Genomic DNA, 24,020 nt, shown 5'->3' with positions numbered 1-24,020 from the left:
CAACTCCTATAGGTGTTACTCGATAATTTATCTTTATCCATAACATCTTCTGGATGTAATTCGATTGATGGACAAAAATTCAATTGACATGATAAATTTGAAGTCGGTAGGGACAAGAAATTAGTCTTCTTTAGATCTTTGATCTTGAACTCAAATTTTCAACAATTGAGTTTTTCTTACTTGACTTCTAGTCTAAATCAAGTTTATGTCCTTTATATAAATTGTAGTAATAGGAACAATCAAAACCAATTATTGTTCACATATTCTCTTCCGAGCAATTGTTCACTTAGGCAATTGTCTTATATTCTTCTAGAATATTTCTAGTCATAATTAAAGTGAACATCTCAGCCCAACTGAGTTTATGTTCCGTGATCTGGAACTAATTGCTTCGGGAAATCGAAGTCCTTCTGGAACTTTCATATAAATACTTGTATCTAGATTCTCATTAGATACTTTGTGACCACGTATTTAATAACATTCACCATGAAAGAGTATACCTCTTTAAAATCAATCTCAGTATTCTGAGGAATCTTTGAATTATGAGATGAGTCTTCGAGCTCCCAATCTCATTTGCCCATAAATCATTGTACTGTGAGATGAGTCTTCTGGCTCCAAATCTCGTTCGAGCTATGAGATGAGTCTTCTGGCTCCCAATCTCGTTTAAGCTATGAGATGAATCTTCAGGTTCCCAATCTCATTTGAGCTATGAGATGAATCTTCTGGTTCCCAATCTCATTTCATTGATTGAGCTATGAGATGAGTCTCCCGGCTCCCAATCTCGTTTAAGCTATGAGATGAATCTTCTAGTTCCCAATCTCATTTGAGCTATGAGATGAATCTTCTGGTTCACAATCTCATTTCATTCCTTGAGCTATGAGATGAGCTTAATGGCTCCCAATCTCCTTTGAGGTATGAGATGAGCTTTTTGGCTCCCAATCTCGTTTCTTTTCTTTGTGAGTACTCACTAATATCTCATGGGTGAAATTCAAGGAGTTGTAGGAACTACTGGTCTCTACACTCTCCATTTTATCAAGGAATAAAATTCAGCTTGGATTGATTTCGGCCATCATCCATTTGTTTACACTTATCAATTGATCGAGGTTTTTATCAATCACTCGTTAAAACATTCAGTAGCTACTGTGTAGGGAAGTTTATCATCGATGATCATTTCATCCCAATACCACATCTCGTTCATGCATGAATAACTAACCGAGCTTTTACTATTCACGGAATGGATATTAATGTCGAGGCGTCCCCCGACTTCGTCTGCAGGACGAATCCATAGTCCGGAATTATTTTATGAGATGGATCAAGTGGGATCCCATTTATACTAGTGCTAACCGGATTCAATTGTTGGACATTCATCCACTTCCGGGGGTGAGAAATCATTTGGTCCCATTGCGCTCCCCCTATCCTAGGAAGGGAGGCAAGACTAGTTAGCATGGATTGATGGCCTACCCGTAATTGTCCTTCTAGGACATCTGCCATTGCTGGCTTACTTGAGATCTCGTCACTTTTTCAAATCAGAGAATGAGTCTGGCATTATTCGTTCTACACGACTTCATATTGTTCTTTAGAAACATTAGTATGGACGTTCTTTTCATATTTCTAAGTCGTCCCATACGACTTGACGCCGTTCTTCGGGAACGTTACGATGCACATTACTTGCAAATCTATATTTTCATCCCGCACGACTTCACGTCGTTCTTCAGGAACATTAGTATGGATGATCTATTAATCTATGTATCAATTCTCTGATGTAGGGGATCTTGATGAGACACTGTGGGGTCGTCTCACACGACTTCACGCCGTTCTTCAGGAACGGTAGTGTGAACGTTCTTTCCTCCCCCTAACGGCGGGAAGACAGTCTCATCAAAGTGACAGTCCGCAATTTGAGCGGGTAAGAGATCGCCCATATTAGGTTTTACATTTTAGTTAAAGATGGTGATACATAGTCCACATATATCTCCTTGGATTACCTCCAAGAAATGAATTGAATCATTATATGTATGTGCGTATGCTGACATATAATCAAATTACTTGATTTCGAGCAATCGACAACTTATGCTTTTGGCATACAAATTGTGGTTTCACATAACCGTGTCGAAAAATTCCTCTAATTTTCCCAATGTACGCTTCTGGTCGTACATGTTAGAGATGATGCACATATATTCGATTTCTTGGCTTCAATGATTTCAACATAATAACCATTAACTCAAATATCTTTAAAGTTTAACAACGTTCTACTGGAACGTGGAGAAAAAAATTGAGCTACTTCAATGGGCAAAACTGTGCCATAAAATAACATAATGTAGACATTACCATAACCATCTATCAAAACTACATGTGCCTCATTTAGTTATCAAAGAGGTCTTCCTACAAATAGACATGAAATTAATAAAAATACGACTTATCTCTAAGGATAGTATGTGTAGTCGCACTATCTGCCAGACATTTATCCCCACATGTCATGTCTACAGAGTTATATAAATTTAATCATATATATTCAGTACTTCAGGTACTAAATAAATTCAACAAGCAAACACCACTGAATAACATAATAATTAACTTAGAACACATAGTGACATAAACATATGGTCCAGAGCATAAACTAAACATGATCCACATACGAATACAGTTCATAACATGAGCATATGAAATGCGATGATTGAAATTCTATACACTAATAGCTAGAGCATAAATGACCATAATGCATATTTCATGAAATCAACACTTCAATCATATCCCAACCTGGATCATTTGGTCAGATGTGCCCAAGTATGGGAGTTGAGTAACGGCCTCCACGAGATATTAACATCTACCAAATCAGTCGATGTTGGTGCATTATTATTTGCATACCCAACCCCAATGTTCCTCGCACTTCAGGTGCGCGACCAATTCTTAGATCCACTATATATAAAACATATATTTATGTTCTGATTTTGAGCTCTATTCGGATTTTAAAGGTCATATACAAATCGTTTATGAACATTTGCTCCTTGCTTCAGGCAAGCGTATTGTCTTTTGGTAATCAAAACGACTAGTCAGGGTATCCCATTCTTTATGAGGACCCTCGTTCGATGAATATTCCAAACGAAGGATTTCATCTAATTATCTCGTAATCAGAAACATAGTCTCAGCCTTCTGGGCTTTATTTACCTAATAAATTATACTCGAAAACAACCATTCTCAATTGCTCACTAAGCTTATGGATCTTAACATCCATTCTCCAACCAAAAAAAAACTTTCACCAAGTACATTAAGTTGGGTAAACTCGAGTTTGCTCATGTGTTTCATCTCAAATCAAATAGAATAATGAGTATTATTGTTTTATGGGAATGTAACCTCCATAAACAATTTCATGAATATTTTGCACATATTAGAACTTCCGGTCTAATAATTCATACACCACATGTTCATACACATTCATGGATTTCATACGATAAGCCATAACGACAAACAAAATATTGTTTGCCATTTTCATATCACAAAATTACATATGGCAAATATGGATCAATTGAATAAAATTCTCCATTAGAGATGGACCAAAATCTTCATGCAATTAAGACTTTGTAAATTGTCAAATATACAAAATATAACATGCTAAATAATATAAACAATATATAGCATGTAAAATCTCATATAAATTCAAGGAACTAATTCTGAAATTATTCCGGTAGATAATCATGAATTAACTAAACAGATCCATAATGTTATCAAGTATCAGCAGTGCATTAGATCATCTTAAAATCAAATGACCAAGTAATTGTAGCAAAATTTTCTAACAATTCATGCAATACAAATTCAACCAAGAAAACAAAATATTAATATGCCTACAATCACGTTCAGTAAGAAACATAAACAATTTCACATTCATCATCAAATATATTCTCCCCTCATTCTACAGTGCATATTTATTCATAAGCTTCTTAGTGCACTGTATTCTAAAATATTATGATAAAACATTCATAATACAATTTCATATCAAATCCTCGAAACATGAAATAAACCAGCAAGGTACTATAATCATTTGACAATATACAATCACACATTTATCGTTGCTATTCATTGAATCCGGAATGAATGCAAATGATAAAATAATTTGCTACACCACATACCAAAAACAATCATTGTGATATTTATACCATACTGTAACATAATTAAGCATGCTTCCAATAATTACGAATCACATCATATTTTGAAATTATCCACAGTATAGATGAAGTAATGACTTGAAGATAAATATGTACTTCATGCATTTAATGCCATTAAATAGATCTAGTGCATCTCTTCTGAAATCGAAATTGCAAGGGATTACGGCTTACTTGAAACGCTTAAACCCAAATGTTGAAGAATATATTGTATTCATCGAACAAGATTACCATTTCACGAACGAACTCGAATCACAAGTTCTTCAAGCATCCACGTGCCAAAAATGGTTCATTTTTCACGAGCACCTGAATCACAAATTCTTCAAGTATCCTAGTCCCACGAACGATTGTCTTTCCACAATCACAACGAGCATTTCGTGCTGATAACGTGTTGTAAAATGGCCTATTTATCTAGCTCTTTGGTTTGTGTTTGTGGAAATACATAAGAACATAATAACGATAATGGAGAGCGAATGAGAGAATGCAAAGAACAAGAATCCGTAGAGAGAAAATTGTGGGTATCCATGGGGAGGGAGTTTTTCTCATTAATATAGGTGTAAGCCACCGGAAGTTACAAGGAGGAGTTACAAATGGAAGTTCCATGGAAGTTATTTCCTGCACACATCATGGGACTAAGGTGTGGGAAGTTTACACTAGTGGGAGGTTGAAAACCATCAAGTGGTTATGTTAGGAAACCACACATTCCATACTATTTACAACAGTTATCAAGTTATTTGGGTTTTTTTAAAGATATATACAAATTATTTTCACTAATTACAATAAAAGATTCACCGATCTAGAATAATTAGTTTGAAAAGTTTATTTGTTTAGTAAGAAAATGTATTTTTCTCCCGCATGTTGGAAGTAGAAAAAATAACAATTTAATTTGTTATTTTACACCATAGAAATAAAAAACCGAAAAGAAATAAAATTACCCTCATTAAGTTTGAAATATTCAATTCATGGTGTATTGTGAATGATTTATTGTGTTTCGAGGGTACAAAGTGCCATTAGTTCTTTTCAAAGATGTAAAGTGTCAAAATGCTAATTTTAAGAGTACAAAGTAGAATTAAACTAATATATACTGAGAACAACTCATTACATGTAGAAGAAAAAAAATAATAACAAGAGCGTTATTAGTTGTCGGCATATTAGCCATTAATGCTTCCCTAGCTGCCAATCTCTAAGGAGAAGCATAACTTTAGGGTAAATAACACTTATCTCCCCAATGATTTGAATTTTCTGAATATGACCCTTATATTTTCAATATAGCACATGTTCTCCGTATTTTAACATAATTACATAATCCTCTCGTACTTTCAAAAAATTCTTTTTCTTAATAAACATAATTTATTTTCCAAGTAAACTACTTTTTAGAGGATCATGTGCACATAGCTCAAAATTATACATGTATATTAATTAAACATTGTGAAAATAAAATATTAAGGAGTTTGATAACAAGAGGTGGATAAATCCTCAATCCATTAAGTTGGAATCGAACAAACTTTCTTCGATTTCATTCAATTGGAAAAATTATATTTCACTCCAAATTATGTAAGTTCTGATTTTTTTTTCCGATTGTTTTATTTGTAATTGAGATGAATATGATTTTTTTTTTCGATCCAATTTTTATTTTAGAAAATATTGATCACATATAGACAGACATAGCACATTGTATAGCATTGCACAAGCGGTTGACTTTTTTATTACCCTTAATCTCGAGGGCCAAAATAATAAAGAATGTTGCAGAGGGAGGAGGTAGCTGGTAGTTCGATAATGATAATGAGTACTTCAAAAGTCAAACGGCCAACATAGAAATATTGGTCACATAAAGTCAACTGCCCCTCACTTATTCTTCTTGGGATTCTTGCATAAATGCATACCGCGTTATGATAATAGGAAAAAAAAAAAAAATTTAAAAAATACATCCTCTGTCAACCATCGTAAGTGGTGTAAATATGTCTGGTGCCCTTCGATAAATTCTCGAACTCGAGTTCACGAGCTCAATCACGAGCCGGTTATCAGTTTCCATGAGTTCGCTAGCCGGTTCATGAACTTATTAACTTTTATTTTTATTATAAATATAAATAATATACAATAATAAGTCCGCATACAAATTTAATAAAAAAAAATCATTTATTTTGTAAGTTTTTGTTTTGTAACCTAAGTAATATATAAAAAGAAATTAATAATATAAAAATAATTAAAAACAACTAAAGGAAAGAAAAAAACAAACAAAGATGAGCTTAGCTAGAGCTCGAATTCGACAAACTCGCTTGAGCTTGAAAAATCTACCGGGCTAAGGTCGAGTTCGACTCGTTGATACCCTTTATTAAACACTTGTAGACACTTGGATTCAAAAAAAAAATTACAAATGTTGTAGAAGTTTAATTCTGTAAACAAAATAGGTTATTCGGTAAATATGAAATACTTTTGATGTTTTTTTAATAAAATAGATATGTCAGCCAAAATTAGGAGTCGAGCCGTAAGATGCTGCGATGGGCTCCGCTCGTGGTGAGTATTGACAGCTTTTCATACTCCGAAAATAAAAACAAATGGTCTCTAGGGCCTTAAGATACTATAGAAAAATATCAAGTAGTGAAATGCATTACCATATCCCAAATGGATAGATCCATTAGAGTCATTAGACTAATTTAATTAATTAAAAATATTTAAAATTTGTAATTTAATAATTTAAATATTATTTACAAAATTGAAATTAAAGCCCGTAAACTGAATACAGGCCCACTGAAGAACTGACGGGCCTCACTGAGGCCCAAACGTCTCACTTCTTCCTTTGCAAATCGAAACTTTTCTTTCTTCCCCAAAAGAAACAAATCGAGAAGGAAGGGCGAAAATTGATCAAATCGACTGATTTAGGGTTTTGTGTTTTTTTCTGAAATCGAAGGGTGGAAGAGCTATGGGTTACGTGCTGCGAGTAAGATTGGCGTCGTTCTTCACCGGCGCCGCCGTAGCATCCGCCGGCGGTCTCTATTTTCTCCAGAAGGATTACAAGACTGCCCACCACGCTATCTCTCAACAGGTATTTTTTTCTGAAAGGAATTTCGATTTTGTTTTTTTTTAACTGGATTAATGCTTAGAAATGAAAATTGTTGGTGAGTTTGAAGTTGTGTGTAAATTACCCAGTCTGAAATTTATCGTAAATTGGTTTTGAATCTGTAGTCGATAGTCGATCGACATCATCAAATGGATGAAAATTAAGAAAAAAATGTTCAAGATATTGATACAGAGTACAGAATTTAAGATAAAGATATTAACATATTCAGCTAAATCAATGGAAGATGGATTATGAACAGTGTTTTACATACAATACACTGAATTAGATTTGGTTAGTATGATTTTTGCGTCACATTCGGGCGATAGATAATTAACCGTACATCGAAATTCTGTATTAATCGACCAAAGTTGCATCTCTCTGAAGAGCTGCAATAGGTTAATAGATCAAGAGCGGTTTTGCCTGCAAATTTGTTTTCACCGAATGTCGTATCAATTTTTTTTTTCAGTTTTCTCTCGGTGTATTGAATTAGTTTTCTTCCTATCTTTGTGTTTTATTACGTCTCGTATTTCTTATTTGCTCGTTAGGTAAAATCACTAGTAACAATTTCCGATGTATCATAAGGTATTTAGAGTCCTTCACTTTAGTTTGCACCTATTAGGTACCGAGTATACGATCTGAAAATTTGTTATATCATCTTTTCCTTACTCACACTCGACAGCTGGATTACGAATTGTCCCGTATAGAAATACAAACAAACATTACTGAATTCATTCTCTCAAAACACATTCATTTCTCTAAACGAATAAAAACTAACCAAACGTAGTTGGTTCCATAAATCTGTCTATAGACTGAAGGCATGTTTTATGACATTCTTATGCTGTCAAGTTCCATTTAAGTCCTTATATTTATTGAATTTCGTGAAACTGTAGAACAAGTACGATTCGTCACAGCCGATTTGAGGTCTTAAAAATGCGATAGCTATTTAATAGTTGGAATAATGATTTGAGATGATCCCATTATTAACACGGTTTCCCTTTTTTTTTTTTTTTTTTTTTAATTTATGAATAATATAGGTTAATAGCCTCTACGAGTCTCTGGAAGGACGTGTGTCGGCATTGGAGAAGTTGAAGAACGAAGCTGAGGCACCGAAGCAAGTGGAAGCTGCTGAATAGAAATGCTGGGCTTTACGTTTTTTTGTCTTTGTGAGATGTTGTAATTCTTTTCTTTTTGTCTGTTTTTAGGCTTTAGTTTCGTCAAACGGCTTTAATCAGTACTGACTACTGCGTTCGAACAGCCACGGTAAGATATGGGAAGCATGTGTGGTTATTAACCTAAGTTCGTTTGTGATGCTGGGAAATATGAAATAAATCGTGAATATGCAGTAACTCGGAATGCTTTTAGTTTGAGTTTGTTCTGCATAGCTTTTTGGTTAATACTTTTGATTTATTTTCACTGTACTCTGTTTCGCCTTTTTCGGTCCTAAAATTCTGGATTCCTCCGTCGGAAAATTTCAAACTTCGGATTTTTTTTTCCTTCCACTATATATCTGGATTAAATTTGATTTTTTTTAAAATAATTTTAAATCCATTTCTTCTAGAAGTATATATTTATAATAATTAATATTATTGTCTAGAATCGGTAGATAACAAAATGGAATGTTTGAATCGTATCGAGTCCTTTTAGAATGCTTTTCATTTTGTTCGAGTTTTTTGTCATTACGATTTTTGAAATCTTTTATCGAAGATTTTTTCATTCTCGATTTCCTACCGGACTCGAAGTATGTTTTCTTTTTAGGTATTTTTTTTTTAAAATCAATTGAAAACAGATTGTCATTGTAACTACAGGTGTTGTGCATGAGTGATGCATTTTAAAGGAGACGTGGCCTATGCATAGCTTACAATTTTCTAGATCAGTTTTCGGATTATTGGAGAAATATTACGGGAGGTATATAATTATGGATATGTGGTGTTATTAATTCATGGTAGATTATAAATATATCATTTTTAAAGCTAGATAAAAATTTAAAAAAGTTTGAACATTTGTTTCACTTATACACATGCTTTTATTAATAGTGTAAATATATCCAGTAATTCCTTTTGTCAAATGATTAATCACAAGTTTAGGGTGATAACTATCCACTAACACACATGCACATGAGTGTGCGTCATTATGTACAGAACCGGTTTAAGGATATTCATAAGAAAAAATAGTATTAATAGAAAAATACAGTTTTCAGCTCAAGTTTTGTTCAATTTCACATTTGGTCCCCATGTTCATAAAAAAATACATTTTGTCGCTCACGTTTCAAAAATTCAATACGTTTAGTCATTTCCGTCAATATTCTGTTAAAACTAACGGAACCAAGCGTGTTTCCATCACTACCGTAGCTTAGAAAATTACGATTAAATTGATGGAAATGACAAAAAATGTCAAATTATTGAAACATGATGGATCAAATGTATTTTTTTCTTGAATATGGGGGACTAAATGTGAAATTGAAAAAAACTGAAGGGGTGAAAACTGTAAATTTCCCAAAAAAAAATGAGACTGTAATTAGAGGCTAATAAGCTTCCTTAGTGACGATGGGGCACGCGCGTGGTCACCATTCTTTCGTTCCGATAAGAAAAACCAAAAAGGAAACACAAACACCCACCACACGCACGCCTATTTCAAAATGCACCCCAAAAAACAATCTACCATACAAAAAGGGCCGACAAAAGCTTCATCAAATCCCCTATTATTTCATAATAATTCATACTAATTAATAATGGTGGTTCTAAGCTTCCAAGCAATCAACTTCCACTCAGCAGCCAGCATCCAGAGAAATTACTATCAGAACAGCAGCATTGGCATCGGCGGCGGAGTCAGATGTGGGATAGCGGAGGAGTCGGGAGTGCCGGCGCCGATGGGGCAGAAGACGAAGTACAAGGACGGGATATTCGAGAAGGCGTTCATGACACTTTTCGCCAGGAAGATGGAGAAATTCGCGAGAGGCGGAGGAGAAGATGTTGGGAAGAAGAAGGGATGGTTGGATTATGATTACGAGGCGTTTGTTGAAGTGTCTAAGAGAGTCATGCAAGGAAGGACTCGTTTGCAGCAGCAGCAAGTTGTGCGTGAAGTTCTTATCTCCATGCTTCCTCCTGGTGCCCCTGCTCAGGTAATAAATTAAATCATGCAACTCTTAATAAGTCGCGCGCTGATTATAATTAGAGTTAGGGGTTATGGGTTCCTATTAAAAATTAAATAATGCAACTCTTAATAAGTCTCGTTGATTATAATTAAGGAAGTAAATATTAATTATTTTATATGGTCAAAACTACGAAAAATAATTTCCATCATATTTGGATAATTCAACTATGTATTGTCGAAGACGTTGACCCTTACGTTTAAATTTACCTACTGAATGAAGGGGGTTTTTGTAAGACAATACATAGTTGAAGGAAGTGATTGTAATTATCTAGATATAATGGGGTTTTTCGTAATTTGGAACTGCTTCAGGGGTGATAGTAATTTGTTATTTAAATTTTATAACGAAAATGAAGGGAAAAATAAAGAAAAAGAAAATTATAATAAATAATTTTATTCTTAATGCTGGCTATGGGGTTCGAACCCATGCGCACTTATGTGCAGAAGATCTTAAGTCTTCCCCCTTAACCTCTCGGGCAAACCAGCTTATTGGTTAATTAGGTAAAGTTACTATTGTTGTACAAATATTATCTTTGTAATCTAGTTTTTTTTTTTTTTTTGAATGCTTTGCAATCTAGTCCCAAAAAAAATAAAAATATAGACATATATTCAGAAGTGGAAGAGTATCTGATATAAGATGTGTTTTGTTGTGCAGTTCAGAAAATTGTTTCCACCGACAAGGTGGGCAGCAGAGTTCAATGCGGCACTAACAGTACCTTTCTTCCACTGGTTAGTTGGCCCTTCTGAGGTACATTTATTTACATACTCTCTACTTATAATTTCACTATCTTTTACTTGTAACTAAACATTTTGGTATTTATTAACATGATCTTCAATTATTTGTTCTTTTGGTCCCAAATCGGTAAAAACGTACTAAATTTTTAGTTTGATAACTTAATAATTCGCTAAATAATTAATAGAATTTTGCTAGTCCCAACTGTATTAATTTATAGAGGTTTAACAGATAATATGCAACAACAAAAATTCTTAAAAGTGACAGATATTATATATGGAACAGAGGGACTACAATTTCGCCACGTTTAGTTACTTTAATTTTCTTAATATTTTGTGCAAATACACGTCACTTATTTTGAAACAAAGAAAGATAATTAATAACCATGTCTTCATTGTAATTTTGCCAAACTCTTCGAAGCTTAGAAATCCTACCTTAAACTTAACTCTCGTTACACTCAATATACGAACCTTAATGTTTTGTCACTAAACGGATTATTTATTGTAGTGTAGTAATTCCGAAGTTCTATATGAAACTTTTTTTACTTGTGGTGTGTTGTGTCTATACCTGAAATATGAGCATTCAGTAGGTTGTGGAGATTGAAGTAAACGGAGTGAAGCAACGAAGTGGTGTTCTTATAAAGAAATGCAGGTATATATATATACATATTTCGTCACAAGATTTTTCTATGTACATGTATATGAAATTCACACAAATGTACTTATTTTCGTTTCTTCTTAGCTTCTAATTTACTATTTCTAAATGCTAATTGTTTTTTTTTCCGCGTTCGATGATCATATAGGTATCTGGAAAACAGTGGCTGTGTAGGAATGTGTGTCAACATGTGCAAAATACCAACACAAGATTTTTTCACCAATGAGTTTGGCCTTCCATTAACCATGACCCCAAGTATGTTAATTAAATTAAGTAAACTCGATTAACGCATGCATTTAGTCTTTTCTCGGTCATTAAGGTTTTTTTTTTTTTTTTTTTTTTTTTTTTTTTATTATTTCCAGATTTTGAAGATATGAGTTGTGAAATGGCGTACGGACAAGTTCCAGTGCGGTTTGAGGATGACCCTGCATCCAAACAACCTTGTCTCCCTGTTTTTTGTATGTCTCTTCATTTTCATTTTCATATGTATATATGCATGTTTACAATTATTTGCTGATTTTTTTTTTATTTTTTTTTCTAAATCTTGTGATATTTTGCAGGCCCGGTAGCGAATCCTAATTCCAGTTTATGTCCTAAATTGCAACCATGAGCTGATGAAATTAATGGAAAACTGAACCTGTGCACTGTAATTGAATTCTTTTGGTCGTTGCATATATATATAGATACATATAAATGTACAAATTTAAGGCGGTCCGATAATTACTCGATATTCTTTCAAGAGTATATCGTTCTTGAAACACTGGATAATTTCGCTTTGAGCCTTTTTTTTTAATGCTACATTTTACTTGTAAAAGCTGAATGAGGATTTGAAGCTGCGTTTTTGAAAATATAATTCTTGGCTATAAAGATTTAGTTTGTAATTAAAACTTTTCTGTTTGATCATTATAAATGGGACTATGTATGTTGGCTTCCATTTGCATTTTATAAAGTGTTGCTTATCATATAAATATGAGCACAAATTACGGTCGCCCCTTGAGATTTGCTCAAATTACGAAAACGCCATCATATTTGGTTGATTACAACCTCTCTCCTCAACTATGTATTATCTCACACATCTACCCTTGTCAAATTTACCTACTGAAAGAGGGGTTTTTTCATAAGACAATACATAGTTGAAGGGTAGTTATAATTATCAAAAAAAGAGAGGTTTTTTCGTAATTTAGGCTTATCTCAGGGTTTTGCCTTAAATATAATGTGTTTGAACTTTTTGAAGGGTTAAATATAAATTGCACCCCTGTACTATCATCAGCGTCGCATATACCTACAAAATGCGACAAAATGGCAAATCTTTAACACAATTAATTTATGTTGTGCAGTTACCTTTTTACCCTCACATTTATATGATACTATGAAATTTTGTTTGTTACAGTTTTTATGCTGAAATTAATGCAAAAGGGCTGTTGAATGGATTCATATTTACTTATTCTTTCTTAAAAAGTGGATATGAATCCATATTACCTCTTTACTCAATTTATATGGATCCAACGAGTTTACTTTGGGTTTGAACCATAAATCTATCCGAGTTAACCCATGTCACATTAGTATGTTATTGCCCAATTTGGGCAAAGCCCAATTATTTTTTGCTCAAAGATATTCCCAAATAGTATCATACCAATAGAGTTATTATCCACACTCGATAAACCACTGGCATTTTCCATATTAAATTGATTTCGAACTTGGTTTGTACCTTAACAGTACTCCTCTCGAACAGATGACCATATAGGTCGGACCACAAAGGACCACCGAGCCTCCCCTAATGGCTAACTCACTATCTTTATTCCAAACTGCGCGCCCAAACTTTTCTTTTAATAGTATAGATGCAAAATATGTAGAAATTTAAAGAGAAAATTGGTGAAAATATTAAAGAATTGGTAAATGTGTTAAAATTAAAGAACTTAAAAAGGAGTTACATATTTGAAGAATATCAATTATATCTTATTGGTAGTTAGAAATGTAGAAAACACTAAATCACACGTGTCAAAGGGGAAGATGGCGGCGACAGGGGAAAGGTGGAATGGAGGAGTGGAAGTTGGGTAGCCACTTGAAAATTCTAGTGCCGCCTTGGGGGCAAAGACCGTCTAACTTCTACCATGGTGGAGGTAGAAACGTCGATGGGGAAAGAGAGTAGACATAGAGAAGTAGAGATTAAGAGAACGGGTAGTTTGGCGGCTGCATCGGCGGTGGCAGTGGAGTGCGGCAGCGGGTGGAGGTGGAATCGCGGCAGCAATGGAAAAAATGGAGAAATAAAGAATGTCGAGTGGTGGAAATACAAGAAAGACGGAGAAGAGAAATATGTTTCACGTAATCACGAATCTTAAAAATATGGCATGTTAGGGCAAATAAGGTATATTGGTTATTAGTTTGTTAAATAAAAATATTAAATAAATAATTAAGAGGGTTTCACTAATAGAGCAAATGAAGTAGACTAATGTCCCGTTTGGTTGCCAAGATAAGATTAGCCAAGATAAGACTAAATAATCTAATAAAACCAATTATTTTGTTGGACCTTGGAAGGTCCAACAAAAAACATGCTTAAAATGCAAGATAAGCCATGATAACATAATATGCGGATCGATCCGGTAAGTTATTGAGGATAGTAAACATCTAACAAAATTCAATTATTTAGTTAATTATGGCTAATCTCCCCAACCAAATACGACCTAAACAGTGGCGGATGCAGATGTGGTCAAGGTGTGCGAGTCCACACCCTTGATTTAAAAAAAAAAACTATTTTTATATCTATCAAAATATGATATAAGGTTATATATATACTAATTCAATGTATATGGTCTGTGGTTTAAATGCTAAAGAGCTTCTTTAGCAGTTGCTAGGTGGTGCGGTGTTCCGACTTCCAATTAATTGTACTATTGTTCCTAATTGTTAACAACATACACATTTTGTACTAGCATTTTTAATTTATTAACCATTATTACCAAATTTATCTTTAAATCTTCTTAAAATCCTCTTAAAACTTTAAATGATAATTTTTAATTTCGAAGCTTTTATATATCTGTATTTTTATGTGTATACTATTTTGGAGGGAATAAAATTCAGGGCACTGTCCCCGACTCCATAATTCCGACTAATAACCCCTATTTTATTTAGTAAATAGTAGACACTATCACACTAATAGGAAAATGATCATGTTTTTTTCCCGATTGGGTGTTGTAGTTTAGAATCTTAATTTAAACCGTTTTTTTGAATGTAAATTTACAATAATTTTGTTCCATAGCAAAAGGTGTAACAAGAGTTTTACTACGAAATAAAAAGATAAAATATCTGTTTTTTTTTTAAGTGAGAGTAAGTTCGTAGATGCTAGAGTTGCAAATGCGTATTTGGTCTGTGAAGGAACCGAAACCGAAACCGAAACCGAATCTTCTGAGATTGGTAAGTTCATTTATTAATTAAACATATATGCAAAGAGAGAGAAAAAAATTAAGTATTCAACTTTAAGAGTGGTCCTATAAATTAGAGATGCACGAGGGATAATGACCAAGATTGTGATTTGCACTTTGGCATCAGAAATCTTTGTATGATTCTCAAAATTATTCTTAAAACATGCTAACTTAAATAAATTAATCTTAATCACATGCTCTAAAAATCCCAATGTTGAAGTAAAGGATTTCTTGAGTGAAGCTAACTAATGAAAGGGTCCCCAAAAGGGACAGAGAGGAAACCATCCATGTGGGAAAATTGCAGCAATCATTAGATACATTGGATAGACCACTTTCAGCTGGATAAGTGAGGATGGAGCCTTTTAGTAGCACCTACAAAAATAAATAATAAATAAATAAAAAGAATTAAACTAAAGGAGAGAAAATACAAGTGATGAAAGAAATATGCATTCAAATTCTAGAAAATATTTTCAATCTTTTTTCTTTGGCAACGAAGGAACTCGCGATCAACGTTATAGGTGCACTGGTTAATCCTACACTCTCGTATAATAATTTGCAAATTATACAAGAGACGTAAACCGTACTAAACTAAGCATGTATGAGAAGCTCGATCTAGCGACCAACGAGACATGTGCTCTAATTTCGGTATTATAATAGGATCATGTTTGACAAAAAGAATGTGATTATATGGTTGTATTGGATAAATAATCACATAGTACAAGTGAGTACTAATTATATTATATATTTATATTTATGTTTGACAGTAAATATTTTGACATTTTGATTTTTTTTATTTTTTATTTTTTAATTTGTCTCTTAAATTCTTAATAAGAATCTACCGCTAAGTGGGACCACGTGATGAGACGCATTTAACCAATATGTTTGACTGCACCTCTACAAATCCGGAAACAATAAAAGCAAGCATGTGAAACTTTATAACATGAAGTAATTAAATTCATCTCTCTTTCACTAAAATTGCACAGCCATGTGAAAGTTAAAAAACACCCCTAAAATAGGTAGTAGTAACCCCACTTGTTCCAATTCAAGTACCATTCCATGTAAATTCATAAATCTTTATCTGAAATGATTTGTGCAGGCCAAAATTAAACATTCAGGCACATTTTTTACCATTCTTCATAAAACAAAAAGTAAAAAAACTCAAAAACTCTCTCAACCTTTCGATTTTCTTTCGCAAAGCCCGTGCAAATCGTCAACAGATCGGAGGAAATTTTTCGGTTTTTACGATCCTCTTGTTATGTAGATTACGAATCCGAAAAAAAAACACGAAAAAAATCACACGTTGGCCTGCTCGTGTGAATTTACACGAGCGCATCCACTGTGCTCGTGTAAATCCACACGAGTAGGCCTTTTTATTATTAATTTTTTTTTAATTGCTCGTGTAAAAACACACGAGTGGTTGCAAAGTGCTCGTGTGAAATCACACGAGCAGTTTGCAACCACTCGTGTGTTTTTACACGAGCAAAGTGCTCGTGTTTTTTTTTTTTAATTGCTCGTGTTTTTTTTTTAATTGCTCGTGTAAAAACACACGAGTGGTTGCAAAGTGCTCGTGTGAAATCACACGAGCACTTTGCAACCACTCGTGTGTTTTTACACGAGCAGATTAATTTTGTTTTTTTTTTTTTTATATAATTTTTTTTTTTGAATTATAAGATGCTCGTGCAAAAACATGCGAGCATTTCAACAGTGCTCGTGTGAAATCAGATGAGCACTGTTGAAATGCTCGCATGTTTTTGCACGAGCACAACAATTTAATTTTTTTTTTTTTTTTTTAATTGGGTAGGAATAGTACAAAAGGTAAATAGTTATGGTAAAAAGGTAAAAAATCATGGTAAAAAAGTGCATGAATGTTTAATTTGGCCTGCGTATATCATTATCCTATTTAAATTAAAAAAAATAAAAAAAAAATAAAAGGGTCCAGAACATCTTCTTTGACGAATATGGTCACATTTTATAGGTTATCTTTCTTTTCAGCCAGCAAATTATTTTGCATATATGCATTGCAAAAACAAGATGCCAACTAATACCAGCCAAGCTTACACCATCCGCAATACATACACACACATATATATATATATATACAAGCACAAACTAACTAGAATAAATAACACACTTGTTGCATTTGGCCGCAAGTATGACCTAGTTGATACAGTAAAGACAACCGGTTCGGGACCAGGATTTTTCGATTGGGGGTCGGGCTGGATCTTTTTTAAGGGGGTTAGGGGGAATGCTCCCGATTTTTTTATTTGGATATTTGCATAAGATATTACACAATTAATATATGTTTTTACAAATTTTAATTAACACAATTAATAAAATAAATGCTATATCTATATATAATCATTAGAGCTTAAAATTACAAATTATAAAATGTATGTTTATTAAGTAAACATGTAAGATTGGTGAACATTATATACAATTTGTTTGGAATATTTATAAATTTAATTCCACGAAGACAACACAATATTTAACGATCTGAGATTTCGATCTTTCTTGCAACAACTTTCTAGGTCGAGTTCAGCTACCCGTAAGGAAAAATGACTGTTTTACACTTTACATTAGTCGTACTGAACTATTGCACGAGAGCAAAATTTATTTACTCTATTCACATATATGACTTTATATTTATTTGTACAAGAAAAAAAAATGGATTGGGAGAGGAAATTAGATGTTGACCAATCAAAGAAGTGAATTGACCATTACCCACCTTCCATTAAATTCCAAAGCAGAGGTGGAATCATGCATGTGATTTATCTAACTTTAATTTTCCCCCATTTCTTATCACCAAAATCTTTTTTTTTTTTTTCATCAAATGGACTTTCAATTAGGGGCCTACCCCCCTTTACAAAACACAAAGGCAAAAGCAAAAGAAAAACAATCATAATATTTAGTACCTAAAAAATAAATAAAGACCGTATCACAATATAATCAAGAAAGCAAGCTTGAATGGAAGAGATGATGATGGTGATGATGAAGATCAGAAGCCAAGAAACTTCCCCTAATAACAACACTCTCAACATTCCCAATGTTACCACCTTAACTTCTCCCACATGGAAATTGTATGAGAATCCATTCTTCACTACTACTCATCATAAACCAATTCTAAATAATATTAATATTAATACTAATACTAATCATCAGCTACTTCAAGATTATTCTACTACCGATCATAAAATCATTCACAGGCTACACCTCCCTATACCCGCCCGTAAAATCGCCGCCTCGTTCTTCGACCTAACCTTCGTCAAGCCCGCCGCTGTGTTGGAGTCCGACATGGATCCGACCCGCGGATCGCGTGTCAACCAACTGAAAGCCGAGCTCGAATGCGAACGCAAAGCACGTAAGAAAATGGAGTTGTTGAACAAAAAGCTGGCGAGAGAGATCTCTGAGGAGAGAAAAGGGAGAGAAGCGATCGAAAGAGTCTGCGAAGAGCTCGCTAAGGAAATCTCGGCTCATAAAGCAGAGTTTTTTAGGATGAAGAAGGAAATGGAGGAAGAGAGGAAAATGCTACGTACGGCTGAGGTCATCAGGGAAGAGCGCGTGCAGATGAAACTCGCGGAGGCGAAGTTCTTGTTGGAAGAGAAGTTTCGAGAATTGGAAACTAACGCGACGAATAGTTCCAAGAGAGAAGAAGAAAAGTTTAGTAGTAATAATGATCGGATGATTCATCAGACGTCGTCTTTTGGACAGAGGTTGAGGTTTGTTCTCGGCGAGAAACTGCCGCCGGTTTCGAATGTAGACTCGACAGTGGCGGCGGTGATGCGGCGGAGAAAGGGCGATGCGGAAGCTGAGAATCCTCATATCAGAAGGGGGATCAAAGGGTTTGTTGAGTTTCCGAAAGTGGTAAGAGCAATTGGATGCAGAAGTAGTAAGCATTTGGGGAGTAAATTGGAGTGTCAAAAGGCTCAGTTGAAGATATTGCTGAAGCAGAAAGGGCCTATGGTCAGATTTAATGGCATTATTGCAAGTTAAGATCATTTTTTCTTTTTCGAATTAATGCTGATTATGTTGTAATTAGTTAGTGTCTGTGATTCTATCTTGATTGGATTTGGTTAAATTTTTAGTGCATGGTGTTTCCAATTTTTCGTATCTTGAGGGAGTTTTGGGATTTTTTTTTGATGCAAATGGATCATAAGTATATATAGTGTTGTTAAATTGTTTCTGGTATTTGTGTTGGTTTGGAATTTGATATATGTAGACAGATTCTTGTTTTGGTTTATTAATAAAATAGACACGCTTATGTTTAGTTATGATAAAAGTTTATCGTTTGTTTATTTTACAAAAATATCATTCGCATTTGTTTATTTTACAACATAGATGTTTGTTACCAAATTTCAAAAAATTCAATCCTATTTTTTTTAGCCAATACGAAGATTATGATCAGTGACGAGTCCAGGAATGTGATACAGGGTGGGCTTAAATTTTTGAGGTACGGGAGCAGCGCCCCGGGAAAAAAATTAGGACATTTTTGTGACAAAATAAAAAAAAAAATAGGAAAAAAAAGAAGAAGAAAAAAGGGGCTTTTTTTGCATAATATTGAATTTTGGGTGGATTAATTAATAATAATTAGAGCTCTTTTGCATTAATTTGATTTTTTAGTGAAATAATTAATAAATATTGAGTGGATTTAATAAATATATAGGTATAATATGAGGAACATTTTGTAATTTAAGGGTCAGCTCGAGTCACCTTTGGGCTCGCCCCTAATTATGATTGTCAATATTAATGTACAATAACCATAAATATGCCCGGTTCATTCAACCCGGCAATATGAATGAACAACGATGTTCCTTTGTTCGAGTGTTTTGATTATGTTAATCCAACTCATATCACCATAGTCGTCCTTTTCGAAATCTCTCGCATACACATAACAATGATTTGATGTTTGAATACTCAAATGAATAGTATGATAATCAAGTAAACTTAGTATTATTTTATAAACATTATATTCTCATATTGTGTAATCAAGTAACTTTTGAATAATTAATTTATTTTGATGATAGATGAAAAGAGTGACCGAATAAAGAAAAAACAAAAAACAATACAGAGAAGCAAAATTAAAACTAGTGACCGTAGTTTTTTTTTCTTCATGAAGTGGGGCTCCTGCCTAAACCGTTAAGTCGGTAAATAACCAGAGATAGTATCTAAGAAATTATGTTCCTATCTTCTACATAAAAAACATGAGATTCATATGGAATTAGGCTTAGTACATTTGTTATGGCGCGTATAATTGTTATACAGTCAAAAGCTCCACAGCGCAAGATTGTAGTGACTCAATCAACTATATATGTTATATTATGGTTAGAAATGAAAAATGACCCAAGGTTGAGAACCGTTTATATCCGCGTATATATTCTCAACTAAAAATGATATTGAAATGTTAACTAATCTATTCTTGTTATGTAGTAGAACATACAATAATTATAGTTAGAATAGCCATATTTACAATAAAATCACAAAAGATATTTTAATCGACCTTAGAAATGTACAAATGAATATGGTCTCTACTTATAAGAAGCCCGGTTTCTTAGAGTACGGTCCAACTGTAATCAATCTAACCGTGTACAATTGCGAATTGGAAAATCCGTAGAGTAGAAAGTATAAACATATTTTTAAAAGTGTTCTTTCTAGAAACAACCTAGAAATTTTATAATTATTCAAGACTGATGATGCTAATATGTAGCTCATCTAGGGTGGTGTAGAAAACGAACTGGGAGAGCAAAGCAGATCAGTAGCTTGACAACTTGATGATCCTGAGGTACCTGCGATCATAGAACACATGAACTAAGCCGGGGGTTGATCCGGCGGAAACCCCTCCGACGCTCAAGTCAGACGTGCTGATCATAGAAATAGTCCAGAGAATACATGTTATAGTATTGCTCAGTTAATAGGACGTACCTTAATAAAATGAGTAAAACCTCTATTTATATGTCGTTTATTGGGTTGGGTTTGTTTTGTTGGGCCCAAGCCTTACTTGAAGGTGTTTGGGCCTCGGTGATATTAGTCTTCGATATTGGGCTCGTAGCCCAGTAGGTAAAGAAATTGTAGGCCCATTGGGTTGGCCCAATTAGGCATATCATTAAGCCCCCCACTCTCGAGTCGATGTGGGGGCCATGTTGTGATGGGTCTCAGATCGTGTCGAGAGTAAAAATTGTAGAAGTCGATTGTTGGTGTATGGCCTAATGGTATGTGAAAACGCGTTGGAGCGTGTGTCGGAGGGGCGTGAATGCGCGTTGGCGCATAGCGCGACAAGGTTGTCGCGATGTAAGTTAATTAAGGCGTCGGTTTTGTCCCGCGACGATGTAGTAGCGAATTATCTCCTCGTGGGAGTTGTCTTGTCGCGGGGTAATATTGTTGATCAAGTTATCTCCTCATGGGAGTTGTCTCGTGATAATGTAGTAGCACGGAGCTAGTATTCTCCTCGTGGGAGTTGTTATTTATCGACATTGTCAATGTTTTGACGCGTTGCTTGTATGTGTTTACATATAGCCTTGTGCGTGATGTACTTGAGGAGGGGATCAGGCTCTCAAGAGTTTTTTTTATGGGGATCGTGCCCCTTGTTAGACCTCGTGGGTCGTAAGTATGTTTGGACCGTGGCCACGTTTTAATGAAGGACCCATCGAAAACAAGTAGATAAATTTTGAGTAATCAAGCTGGCCAGGCTATATAGATTCTCATAATATCTCTAAGTGTTTCTAGGGTTGTAATCGTGCTAACTTGAGCTTGCGATTATGTAGTGCATTGCGAGCGAGTTGTCTCTTCAAGAGAGTTGTCTTGCAGCGAAGTTGTAGGAGCATTGGATGACGCGCGATTGAGGAGCGTGCGGATTGAGGTTGCCCTGAGCGAGTTGTCTCCTCGTGGGAGTTGTCTCGCAGCGAGTCTTATTATCGAGCGAGGTGGTTGTATGTGGGAGTTGCCTTGCAATGGATTTGTAGTATCGAGCGAGTTGGCTCCTCATGGGAGTTGTCTCGCTGCGGGTTGTGGTACCGAGCGAGTTGGCTCCTCGTGGGAGTTGTCTCGCTACGGGTTCGTAGTACCGAGCGAGTTGGCTCCTCGTGGGAGTTGCTTCGCTGCGGGTCGTAGTACCGAGCGAGTTGGCTCCTCGTGGGAGTTGCCTCGCTGCGGGTCGTAGGATGGAGCGAGTGGTCTCCTTGTAGGAGTTATCTCGCTGTGGGTTCGTAGACCCGAGGGAGCTGACTCCTCGTGGGAGTTACCTCGCAACATGTTATAGGATGGAGCGAGTGGTCTCCTCGTGGGAGTTGTCTCGCTGTGGTATTGAGATCCGAGGGAGTTGGCTCCTCGTGGGAGTTGTCTCGCAACGGGTGTGTAGGGCCGAGCGAGTTTGCTCCTCGTGGGAGTTGTCTCGCGGCGGGTTTGTCTCGCAAGCCCCCCACTCTCGATTCGATGTGGGAGCCTAGTCAAAAAAGGTATCGGATCGTGTCGAGAGTAGATTGGTGCTATAGTGTACCGTTATTCGCTGGCGTGGTGTGGAGAAATGATAATTTTTATTTGTCCGTAAGAGAGCGTACGCGAGTAAGTGAGGCGCGCTGGAGAGTTCGCGCAATTTGGTGGAGAATAGCAGGAGTTGTGCGCGCTCCAAAGTAGGAGGTAGCGCGCTGTGAGAACACGCGCGCATGGGGTCGCGCGTCTAGCGCTGTGTACGCGCTCCGCCCCTTTTTTTTTTTTTTTTTTTTTGATTTTTTTTGCCTCGGGAAGCGTGCCCGTGACTGCCTCGGGAATCGTGCTCGTGACTACCTCGGGAATTGTGCCCGCGTGCTGCCTCGGGAATCGTGCCCGTGGCTGCATCGGGAAGCGCGCCCGCGCACTGCCTCGGGAATCGTGCCCGTGGCTGCATCGGGAAGCGTGCCCGATTTTTTTTTGTGCATCGGGAAGCGTGCCCGCGCGCTGCCTCGGGAATTGTGCCCGATGACCCTTTTTTTGCATCGGGAAGCGTGCCCCGCGCGCGCCTCGGGAAGCGTGCTCGCGCGCGCCTCGGGAATCGTGCCCGCGCACTGCCTCGGGAATCGTGCCCGTGGTTGCCTCGGGAATCGTGACCGCGCGCTGCCTCGGGAATCGTGCCGCGCGCGCCTCGGGAAGCGTGCTTGCGCGCGCCTCGGGAATCGTGACCGATTTTTTTTTTTTGCATCGGGAAGCGTACCCGCGCGCTGTCTCGGGAATAGTGCACGTGGCTGCCTCGGGAATCGTGTCGTGCGCGCCTCGGGATTCGTGCCCGCCGCGTGCCTCGGGAATCGTGCCTATGACTGCCTCGGGAATCGTGCCCTTTTTTTTGCATCGGGAAGCGTGCTCGCGCACTGTCTCGGGAATCGTGCATGTGGCTGCCTCGAGAATCGTGCCGTGCGCGCCTCCCGAAGCGTGCCCGCGCGCGCCTCGGGAATCGTGCCTGTGGCTGCCTCGGGAATCGTGCCCGATTTTTTTTTTTTTTTTTTTTCTTCTTCTTATTATTCTTTTACTCTTTTTTTTTCCTTCTTCTTGTTCTTGTATTTTTTCATCTTCTTTCTTCATCTTCTCTTTTCTTCTATTTTTCTTTCTTCTCATCTTCTTCTTTTTTCTTCTTCTTTGATTTTTTTTTTTTTTCTTTTTTCTGCATCTTCTTCTTTTTTCTTCTTCTTTCTTTTCTTCTTCTGGGGTCTCGCGTGCGCGATTTTACCCCCTTTTTTTTTTTTTGTTTGATATTCACCCCTCGGGGATGTTATATTTTTTGAGTAGGGAGATTATCCTCGTTCCTTGAGATGGGATGTGCACCCCCTTGGGGATGTTCTATTTTTTGAGTAGGGAGATTATCCTCGTTCCTTGAGATGGGATGTGTACCCCCTTGGGGATGT

At 36.0% G+C, this 24,020-nt stretch overlaps 3 protein-coding genes and 1 non-coding gene across 4 annotated transcripts; 3 read left to right on the top strand and 1 right to left on the bottom strand.

The window, feature by feature from the left end:
- Positions 1-6,970: 6,970 nt before the first annotated feature.
- Positions 6,971-8,627, top strand: LOC105970651 (ABC transporter A family protein). Its single transcript, XM_012995485.2, has 2 exons — positions 6,971-7,194; positions 8,244-8,627. Exons 1-2 carry the CDS (start codon positions 7,072-7,074, stop codon positions 8,340-8,342), a joined length of 222 nt encoding a protein of 73 aa, XP_012850939.1. The 5' UTR covers positions 6,971-7,071; the 3' UTR covers positions 8,343-8,627.
- A 1,137-nt stretch (positions 8,628-9,764) lies between these two features.
- On the top strand, positions 9,765-12,511 carry LOC105970654 (beta-carotene isomerase D27). The gene is made up of 6 exons (XM_012995489.2): positions 9,765-10,327; positions 11,012-11,104; positions 11,679-11,740; positions 11,892-11,998; positions 12,106-12,201; positions 12,304-12,511. Exons 1-6 carry the CDS (start codon positions 9,938-9,940, stop codon positions 12,351-12,353), a joined length of 798 nt encoding a protein of 265 aa, XP_012850943.2. The 5' UTR covers positions 9,765-9,937; the 3' UTR covers positions 12,354-12,511.
- TRNAL-UAA (transfer RNA leucine (anticodon UAA)) lies at positions 10,760-10,842 on the bottom strand. Its single transcript has one exon. It is a non-coding gene; the product is annotated as a tRNA-Leu (tRNA).
- Positions 12,512-17,962: 5,451 nt separating the features above from the next.
- Positions 17,963-19,435, top strand: BLT (branchless trichome). Its single transcript, XM_088818655.1, has one exon. It carries the CDS (start codon positions 18,124-18,126, stop codon positions 19,147-19,149), a length of 1,026 nt encoding a protein of 341 aa, XP_088674781.1. The 5' UTR covers positions 17,963-18,123; the 3' UTR covers positions 19,150-19,435.
- The last annotated feature ends 4,585 nt before the right edge of the window (positions 19,436-24,020 follow it).

This window comes from Erythranthe guttata, chromosome 5 (genome assembly GCF_056151865.1).
Source record: "Erythranthe guttata isolate IM_541 chromosome 5, IM_541, whole genome shotgun sequence".
NCBI lineage: Eukaryota > Viridiplantae > Streptophyta > Magnoliopsida > Lamiales > Phrymaceae > Erythranthe > Erythranthe guttata.
This window is presented reverse-complemented; position numbering and strand designations above follow the sequence as displayed.

Excerpts from the sequence above, each read along its gene's own strand:
- LOC105970651 (XM_012995485.2), top strand. The coding sequence starts at position 7,072 with ATGGGTTACGTGCTGCGAGTAAGATTGGCGTCGTTCTTCACCGGCGCC. Across the intron at positions 7,195-8,243 it reads ACCACGCTATCTCTCAACAG|GTTAATAGCCTCTACGAGTC; the intron begins GTATTTTTTTCT and ends TGAATAATATAG.
- BLT (XM_088818655.1), top strand. The coding sequence starts at position 18,124 with ATGGAAGAGATGATGATGGTGATGATGAAGATCAGAAGCCAAGAAACT.
- LOC105970654 (XM_012995489.2), top strand. The coding sequence starts at position 9,938 with ATGGTGGTTCTAAGCTTCCAAGCAATCAACTTCCACTCAGCAGCCAGC. Across the intron at positions 11,105-11,678 it reads GGTTAGTTGGCCCTTCTGAG|GTTGTGGAGATTGAAGTAAA; the intron begins GTACATTTATTT and ends AGCATTCAGTAG. Across the intron at positions 11,999-12,105 it reads TCCATTAACCATGACCCCAA|ATTTTGAAGATATGAGTTGT; the intron begins GTATGTTAATTA and ends TATTATTTCCAG.